This window comes from Macadamia integrifolia, chromosome 7 (genome assembly GCF_013358625.1).
Source record: "Macadamia integrifolia cultivar HAES 741 chromosome 7, SCU_Mint_v3, whole genome shotgun sequence".
NCBI classification, from domain to species: domain Eukaryota; kingdom Viridiplantae; phylum Streptophyta; class Magnoliopsida; order Proteales; family Proteaceae; genus Macadamia; species Macadamia integrifolia.
The window spans coordinates 21951580-21961421 of record NC_056563.1 but is presented as its reverse complement, the minus strand read 5'-3'; the positions used below and the strand labels follow the sequence as shown (position 1 = coordinate 21961421).

Sequence of the window (9842 nt, the reverse complement as noted above, 5' to 3'; positions counted from 1 at the left end):
CCAATACAAGCCAAGAACCGCAATTAAAGCACAGGCCCTCGCAGACTTCATAGCGGAGACGACGATCCCCGATGACCCACAGGAATCTGCTGAGGAACGAGGAGACGAGGCTTGGACATTGTACGTAGATGGGGCTTCCAACAGCGATGGAAGTGGCGCAGGAATCGTGTTGGTGAGCCCCGAAGGCTTCAAAGTAGAATACGCCCTACGGTTCGACTTCGACGCCTCCAACAAAGAAGCGGAATACGAAGCGATAATAGCCGGAATTAATCTGGCTCGGGCCTTGATGGTGAAGGAACTGGTAGTACATAGCGACTCCCAACTCGTGGTGCGACAGGTGAATGGAGAATACGAGGCCAAAGGGCAAAGGATGGCCGAATACTTGAACACGGTGCGAGACAGGTCAGCGGCTTTCAAGGAATTTGAGGTAAGGCAGGTGTCACGAGAAGAGAATGCTAGTGCAGACGCACTATCACAGCTGGCCACCTCCGACTTCGCAGAACTGGGACGAGCGGTGTATTTCGAAGTACTACCACAGCCAAGCATCGAAAAACCCCGTGAGGTATTACCCGTAGGTGAAAACGGCCAAAGCTGGATGAATGCCATAACAGAATACCTCAAAGAGGGAAAGCTCCCAAAGAATAGGGACGAGGCAAGAAAAATAAGAATGAGGTCAGCGCGCTTCTTCCTAAAGGACGACACGCTATACAAGATAGGGTTCACCTTGCCATACCTCAAGTTCCTGGATCCCTCCGACGGTGAATACGCACTCCGGAAAGTGCATGAAGGGATATGTGGCCAACACCTTGGAGCCTGGGCCCTAGCGCATAAAGTACTAAGGCAGGGCCTGTACTGGCCGACAATGAGGAAGGACGCAGAATCACTGGTCAGGAAGTGTGTCAAGTGCCAGATGTTCGCCCCCGTGCCTAGGCTACATTCTACCGAGCTCTCGTCCTTATCTAGCCCAGTACCGTTCGCCATGTGGGGGATGGACATCATAGGCCCGTTCCCCCTGGCCACGAGACAGAGGAAGTTTATCGTGGTGGCAGTCGACTACTTCACGAAGTGGGCGGAAGCCGAAGCCCTAGCGACAATAACTGAAAAAAACATAAGGGACTTCTTCCAAAGGGCGGTGGTATATAGATTTGGAATCCCCTAGGTTGTGGTGACGGACAATGGAACTCAGTTTTCCAATCCAACCTTCGGCGCGTTCTGTGAGGCCCTCGGCATCGACCACAGGAAAACCTCCGTCGGGTATCCACCGACCAATGGGCAAACAGAAGTAACCAACCGTACACTACTTCAAGGAATCAAAAAGAGGCTAGACGATGCCAAAGGATTATGGGCAAACGAGTTGCACCACATCCTCTAGGCTTACCGCACTACTGAGAGGTTAGCTACCGGAGAGACACCCTTCATGTTAACATACAGCACTGAAGCTATACTCCCAGTGGAGATAGGGGCCATTACCCATTGGATTTGGTACTACAACGAAGACGAAAACGACGGAGGGCTTCGGGCGAATCTAGACCTCTTGGCAGAAACCAGAGAGGCTTCGCAAGAAAGGATCGCCGCCTACCAGCAGAGGGTCGCGAGGCACTACAACACCAAAGTTCGGAAGAACGAGTTCAGGCAGGGCGACCTTGTCCTGAGAAGGGCGGAAGTGTCGGACCCAAGACATCAAGGGAAGCTAGATCCAAACTGGGAAGGTCCCTACAGAGTCTCGAGGGTAATACGACCAGGGTCCTATCACCTAAAGACTACGGGGGGAGGAAGGGTACCCCGATCGTGGAACTCTCAGAATTTAAGAAAATTCCACCAGTAGTAAAGTGGCGGGCACGCACTCTTGTCGTTTGTAGTTTTTTTACGTTTGTAGTTCTTTGCAATTATCGCCCTTGTGCACCTTTTAAGTTGTAATTCATCTTAAATTCTACAAGATTTTATTCATGGATAATACGAGAGCTGGTTTACGGCAATTGAGACATTCTCCAGGCTGATGACCTTTAACCCTGCTGAAAGGATGACTGAAGGTCCTCGCCTCGGTCAGGGGCCTCAGGCAGAAACTAGGCTATGCAGGACTAGCACCCACACCTCGGTCGAGGCATGAACAAGGCTAGGTTGACCTGGCCGTGTCCCCCCGTCGGTTGGAGCCGAGAGTGGACACTTGGTAAAAATTACTTGGTGATTGTAGGGTCGACCTCCATCTGACTATCGAAGGGTCGGCCTTCGGCCAAGACCTAGATCCATGCGTCTGACAGACCCTTCGGCTGGAGCCGAGAGGGTAAACACTTAGTAAAAATTGCTTGGTAATTGTAGGGTCGACCTCCGTCTGACTATCGAAGGGTCGGCCTTCGGCCAAGACCTAGATCCATGCGTCTGACAGACCCTTTGGCTGGAGCCGAGAGGGAAAACACTTGGTAAAAATTGCTCGTTGATTGTAGGTCGGCCTTCGTCTGACTTTCGAAAGGTCGGCCTTCGGCCAAGACTCAGGGCCGTGCGTCTAAGAAGGTCAACTAGGGTTTCGGCTCTTTGCACCTATCTACGAATTAAAGACAACATTGCTAAGAGGGATAGAAGCGAGATGAAAAAAGATCTATGCATTTATAAAGCCCGAAGGCAAGGATTACAAAACAGGCCCGAAGGCCGTAGTTACATTGAAAGTCCGAAGGCTAATTACGTAAGGCCTAAGGCCCGAAACTATGAGAAGCCCGAAGGCTGATTACATAACAAAAGGGGGGTAGTCTGTGCTGAGGCCCGAGGTGACCTCAAGGAGCGTTCGTCGGGTTCGCTGCCTCGTCTTCGGCTGGGAGAGCCTCCTGGTCTGAACCTCCATGGCCGGGGGTCGGAGGGACTTCTCTATGCAGTTGGACCTCGCCTTCCTCGCTGCAGCCTCCACCATCGGCGTCGGCAACCTCGGTGGCCGATGGAGCCGCCTCCACGTCGCCGTCCTCAAAGATGAGGCCGTTGTTCTCGAAGGAGACCCCGGGGTAGCGCCCGAGGACCCAATCTCGGACCTCGGTAGCGCCCATTGTGTACCCCGGGGCGATGGCACGCTTTATCTCCTCCCTGAAGTCCTCGGAGGACCGATACTTCTCGACCCCTCGGGCCTCGGCTTCCTAAATGTGGGCCCTCACCTGTGCCTTCAGCTCCGAGAGCTTCTGATCGCACTCTCGACGCTCGAAGGCTAGATCCTTCTCCAAGTGCTCCACCTTCTCGTGGAGGAGGGTGCGCTCGTTGTCTAGGGAGACCTTCTCCCTCTCGGCGACCTCAAGGTCTCGGCACATAGCCTCGGCTCGAGCCGCCAGCTGACCCATCTGATTCTGAGCCTGCACGAAATACCGAAGGTCAGAATGCAAAAAAAATATACAAGTAAAAGAGGGCAGGGGGATCGAAGCTTATACCCGCCATGAAGATGCATGCGGAGGTGATCAGTGCCGCCGTCCCTTGCTTCTGGGCCTCGGTGGCATCTCGGGGTAGACTCCCCTTCATCACCAACTCTCTGGCGACCCGTCCGACGGCCAGCGTGTCGTCTTCCTTCACTGACCATTGGGGGACGAACCCCACCTCGGCCCTCGTCGTGGCAACCCTTGGGCCTCGGGAGACAGTGGCAGGGGAGGGGTCTTGAGCAGGCCCGTCTCTGCCAGGAGCTGCAAGGGCCTGGACAGCCTCGGCACTCGACCCTTCTACTCTGGGCCTCTTCTTCGGGGTCTCGGAGGACGACCCTTTCTTTTCCTTCCTCTTAGGCCTCGGCTGTTGTGAGGCGTCACGTGCCTTGGCCTCCTTGATCTTCGCCTGCCTCGCCGCGGCGGCGGCCTTAGCCTCGGCTCTGGTAACTTGCACTGCAAGAAGAAGCAAGGGGATTAGCATGAGGAACCGACACTCGAAGGAAGCAGACGGGGGCTAGCCTAACTCACCTGGGCTAAGCCCGAACTTGAAGAGGATGGCGTCGGACTTGAGGCAGTCGGCCTCGACTGGAGAACAGCCTTCTTGCCGCCTCGCCATTGCCAATGACTCCGCGTCTGCCCCGAATAGGGCAGGGGCGGAGTTCACATCCCTAAGGTCCAGGATATCCCAGATCGTGCCGAAGGGTACCCCCTCGGTCGACTTCACGAAGAAATACTTTTCCTTCCATTCGTGGATGGAAGTCGGGTAGCCCTTCAGTAGCCGAAGGTCCTTTCGGGGGCAAAAATAGTACCAACCCGTAAGCCCCTTGCAGGCCTGAAGAAGGAAACAATTAATGAAGAGGGGAAGGGAGAGGGGCCTCTTGTGCCGAACAAAGAAGATGACGAAGCTTAACGCTTGTCGCCACCCGTTCGGCGTTAGCTGGGTCGGGCATACCCCATAGTGCCGAAACACTTTGGTAAAGAAGGGGTGGAGGGGCAGCCGAAGACCGGCCTTGAAGGCCTCCTTGTACAAGCACAGCTCCTCGGAGTTCCGATAGCTGGCTCGGTCAGAAGGTCTGGGCAGACGGAGCTCGAAAGCGTCCGAAACACCGAAGGAGGCCCTCAGCTCCTCCAGTTCTGGTTCGTCCATCGTAGAGACGATGTTGAGGGCCTCCACTTCCACGGGCTCCTGGGTCTGGGCTCGGGCATCGAGCACCCTCTCCCTGAACCCCTCGCCGTTGGAGCCACCCTTGGACCCCGACTGTGAGGCCGCGGACAATGAGTCACGGGAGGAGGGAGAGTCGGTGGAATCCGAGGACATCCCTCGGACTTCCCCAGGACTCCTATACCTACGTTTTGGCCTTGACCTCTCGCGGGACGATGGGCTGTAGCCCGATGAGGAAGACATCACTTACTTGTGGGTGTTGCTAAACTAAGGGAAGATGAAGGCGAAGGTTCAAAGGGACACCGATGCCGAAGGTGAGCTCTCCGAAGGGAAAAGAAAAATGCCCCACAAATGGCCCCCCACACTATATAGATGGGGGAAAGGCGGTACGACTTCCCTAGCATTAATGGCACCGCCACGTCAGGATACGAAGCCTCGAGGTTTGCGCCCGAACGGACCTAACAGACGGCCTCCCCTCGGCTGGGAGTTCGGCCAAAGCCGAACGGACCTGACCGAGGGTCCCTCCTTCGGTTGGGAGTTCGGCCAAAGCCGAACGGACCTGACCGAGGGTCCCCCTTTCGGTTGGGAGTTCGGCCAAAGCTGAACGGACCTGACCGAGGGTCCCTCCTTCGGTTGGGAGTTCGGCCAAAGCCGAACGGACCTGGCCGAGGGCACCCCTGTCGGTTGGGAGTTCGGCCAAAGCCGAACGGACCTGACCGAGGGTCCCCCTTCGGTTGGGAGTTCGGCCAAAGCCGAACGGACCTGACCGAGGGTCCCCCCTTTCGGTTGGGAGTTCGGCCAAAGCCGAACGGACCTGACCGAGGGTCCCTCCTTCGGTTGGGAGTTCGGCCAAAGCCGAACGGACCTGACCGAGGGTCCTGCCTCGGCAGGGGGCTCGGTAAAGCCACGAACGGACCTGACCAAGGGCCCCTCCTTCGGTTGGGAGTTTGGCCAAAGCCGAACGGACCTGACCGAGGGTCCCTCCTTCGGCAGGGGGCTCTGTAAGGCCGATCCGAAGCGACCGAAGGTCTTTCTCTCGGTCGACCCCAAGCCTCGGTCACTAGTAATGCCAAGGCCGAAGGAACAAGTCAACCAAAGAAGAAGATGTTGGTTACTCCCACAGGAAGAAGCTCCTGGTGGAAGTAAGGGGGCTCCTGATATAGCCAAACTGACCTCTCGGTGGGGGCAATGACACGTGTCGCCTCTGAGACACGTGTCCTCTGCCAGACGAAGGTTCTAAGAAACCACTCACGCTCAAGCACCCTCAATCACCGAGGCACGCTCGCAAAATCACGCGGGATCACGTCGTCTGCATGACGGGAATATTCCCCCCAGAAGGTTGGACGTATTCGAGTGGGACTCTAAGAGGGAAGAAGGGGGAAAAACCCTAAACCCTGAGAGCTATATAAGAAGGCACGGAAGAAAGGGGGAGGTAAGTTCTGATACCCTCACCATTACTCCCTTATTGAACTGTGCGGCCGGCCCTGACTTGAGCGTCGGAGGACTAACCCCGGATAAAGCTCCGGGCCTCCGTCGTCTGTGTTTGTATAGGTTCGACTAGCGGGGTATTTTTGGCAGCAACACGTGTTGATCTCAATGAAGCTAGCCGGTGGGGTAAACAGCTTAGAGATCGACTGTACTCATTCCAGAATTTTTTCGCGACAACATAAACTTCAGGGGTTTATCAATGTTCTTAAAAACCAGATCATTTCTTGCAAGCCAGATAGACCAGCAAATAAAAGAGTACAAACTGAATCTCTTCTTACCTTGGACTTTAGCACATAAGCTGGGATCATACGAAGATTGTATCCAGTAGTGGATTAAAGTGGAGTCATCACCTGGAATTCTATGAGTGTGTGAAAACCCAAACCATACTGCTTTGGCAAAGGGACAATGAAGAATTATATGGTCTAGGGATTCCACATTATGGGCACATCTGATACATGATGAATCAATAGGGGCTTGGCGGGTCTGGAGCCCTTCACCTAAGGCTAATCCATTAGCACACATCCTCCAAAGGAAGGAGCGGATTTTGGGGATAGTGGGGCACTTCTCGATGAAATTCTAGATATAACTTTAAATATTTCTCCTACTAGTATTCTTGGATGAAGATGGCTTGCAAACTTCTTCCCCTTACTACTGATTTGATAGTAAATGATATGCAGACTTCACTAATTTGATAGTAAATGGTGTGCAAACTTCACTGAGGAGGAACTGAATTAGAAACACCCCATCTAAGGGCCCGTTTGGTATCGTTTCTATTCCAAAAACGTCGTTTCGTGTCAAAAACGAAAATTTCAGTTTCTGTGTCAAAACGCAGTTTTTAAACGAAAAAATGGTGTTTCAAAATTTCAGATTTTTATCGGGATTTTTTTTTTTTTTTTTTTTGTAAAATGGAATGAAACTGGGAAGATGGAACTCCATTTTGGAGTTCCGTCCAAATCTCGTTTTCAGTTTTTTTTTTTTTTTTTTTTCCTTTTTGTTCCAAAAAAACAGAAACGGACCATAAGTGCACCAAACAGAAGATTCTGTTTTTTTGTTCCAATGGAACGAAAAAACTCCAGAAACGTTTTTTTAGAACGATACCAAACGGGCCCTAAGTGTTCCCATTTTGTTTACACCAGCTCTCCCTTATCATAATTGGAAGACCTCACTATCACAAGACTCACAACTCACATGGGTTCTGTCTAAGGGTGTCAATCGGCTTGGGTCCAGTTATTCCGTTCGGTTTTGGTTAGGTTCCTAGTGATGATAAGATGGATCAAAACCAAATCGAGAACCAACTCGGTTCTGTATTTAGATACTCAAGCTGATTCAATTCGGCTTGGTTCAGTTTCGGTTTCAATTCGGTTCTGATATGCAGTTTTAATTCGATTTTTTTACCTCGGTTATGAAAATGGTTCCACTTTTGGACCATGACTATGATGGACCCAAGGCCATAATGGACTCAAATTATGGGTCTTATGGCCATTGCTAACTCCAAAATTGTCTTAGTATGTAAATATGTGATGATAAATTACAAAAAACACTTACCATCTTAAAAATCCCTCTTAATGATACTAGGGTTTTTCAATTTTTTTTTTTTTTTTTTTTTTTTTGTTTTAAGAGTAATTCGGTTGGATTTTGGTTCAAACCGACGGCTCTTACACCCTAAATCGAAACCGAGGAGCATATTCACATACTCAAACTGAATTTGAACTGAATAAATTTGATTCGATTCAGTCCAATTAATTCGGTTCAATTTCGAATTTGGTATTCAGTACGAAATTGACGCCCTTAGTTTTGTCACTACTCACTACATCTGCCCTTTGAAGGTGATCTATTGTTTTCTTTTTCAATTACCCAAAATCTAGACACATTGGGCTACTAAAACAACAAGTTTACCAAAAAACAAAAAACTACTAAAGAAGAAGACTATGATTTATTTCAAGGCAAAAAGTAAGGGGAGAGAGAGAGAGACCCATTATCCAATCACATTCACAATACACCTTTGGAAATTGAAGAAGAATTGCAGAATATATATTTACAAACATAAAAGGTCTAAAAAAGAAAATAAATAAATAAAAATGTCTGAGCCCGGGTTCGAACCGGGGACCTCTAGTGTGTGAGACTAGCGTGATAACCGACTACACCACCCAGACTGGATGCTTCTGCTAACAATCATATTTAATTAATTACAGATAGTGCATTGAATAGCTTGCCTTTGTTGAGAAAAAAGTTAGTTACTAAAGAATCGTCACAATTTCTGCTTAGCTCAATTGGTTAGAGCTCTCGTATAGTGAGCGGGAGGTCTTGAGATCGACTCTCAACGAACGAATCATTTTACTTTTCTTGCACTTTCTCTACTCTGTAACAGTTCTATCCCTTTTTTTTTTTTTTTATAAGCTCTCATCAGGATTCAGGAAGTGAAAATGGCGATGGTTGCCTTGCAACATTCAACGGTTAACAGCTTGGGTTGGATATTTCGATTATAAGTTGAAGGAACCGCACTAAAAGTCGCGTCTTAAGTGATATTGGAATGAATGAATGCAGTGCTCTCACTTTCTCCACCAACTCCGAGCCTGTGCCAAATCCCAAAACCTATTGCAGGGGAAGAAGTTCCATGCCCAGATCATCAAAACAGGTCTGGAACAATGGGAACCACTCCCCAACAACCTTATCGATATGTATGGCAAATGTGCTATCCTCGAAGCCGCATTTCACCTGTTCGATGAATTGCCTCAACGAGATCCTGTTTCGTGGGCTTCCATTCTTACAGCTTACAACAAAGCCAATCTCCCCCATCGTACCCTCTCCATCTTTCGCAACATGTTTGCATTCGATCAATTACAACCTGATAATTTCGTCTTTGCGACAGTTGTTAAAGCTTGTGGTAGCTTAGGTGCGGTCAAACAGGGCAAGCAAGTCCATGCCCGCTTTGTCTTATCTCAGTTTGCCGATGATGATGTTGTTAAGTCCTCACTTGTTGATATGTACTCTAAGTGTGGGCTATTAGACGATGCCTGTTGGGTTTTTGATTCGATTTCTTGGAAAAATTCTGTTTGTTGGACGGCTATGATATCTGGGTATGCTCGAAATGGCTGGACTTTGGAGGCTGTTAAGCTCTTACAGAGAATGCCCATGAAAGATTTGTTTTCTTGGACGGCTTTGATTTCTGGGATTGTGCAGAGTGGAGATGGTTTTGATGCGATAAAACTTTTTATACAAATGCGGAGAGAAGGCGTCAAAATAATTGATCCTTTTGTTCTTTCTAGTGTAGTGGGTGCTTCAGCAAATTTAGCTGCATTGGAGCTAGGGAGACAGATTCATTGCCTTGTAGTAGTCTTTGGTTATGAATCAAGTGTTTTTGTCAGTAATGCACTCGTTGATATGTATGCCAAATGCAGCGATATTTTGGCAGCAAAAGATGTCTTTGATAAAATCCACCAAAGAGACGTGGTTTCTTGGACTACAATTATAGTTGGTGCGGCTCAGCATGGGAAAGCAGAGGAAGCATTGACTCTTTTTGATGAGATGATCTTGGCAGGATTAAAGCCAAATGAGGTCACATTTGTTGGACTAATTTATGCTTGCAGCCATGTTGGTCTAGTTGACAAAGGTCGTCACTTGTTCAATTCCATGATTAAGGAATACAGAATTAATCCTTCCTTACAGCATTATACTTGCTTGTTGGATCTTCTTAGTCGATCAGGGCATCTTGATGAGGCTGACAATCTCATCAAAACCATGCCATTTGATCCTGATGAAGCTACATGGGCTGCTTTACTAAGTGCTTGTAAGCGCTATGGGAACAT

At 49.6% G+C, this 9842-nt stretch overlaps 1 protein-coding gene and 1 non-coding gene across 2 annotated transcripts; one reads left to right on the top strand and one right to left on the bottom strand.

Moving 5' to 3' along the window:
* Positions 1-8115: 8115 nt before the first annotated feature.
* TRNAV-CAC lies at positions 8116-8189 on the bottom strand. Its single transcript has one exon. It is a non-coding gene; the product is annotated as a tRNA-Val (tRNA).
* A 190-nt stretch (positions 8190-8379) lies between these two features.
* Positions 8380-9840, top strand: LOC122084823 (pentatricopeptide repeat-containing protein At4g14050, mitochondrial-like; the record flags this gene model as incomplete). Its single annotated transcript, XM_042653247.1, has 1 exon — positions 8380-9840. A coding segment is annotated over exon 1 (1266 nt), but the record flags the coding sequence as incomplete, so codon positions are not given.
* Between the last annotated feature and the right edge of the window lie 2 nt (positions 9841-9842).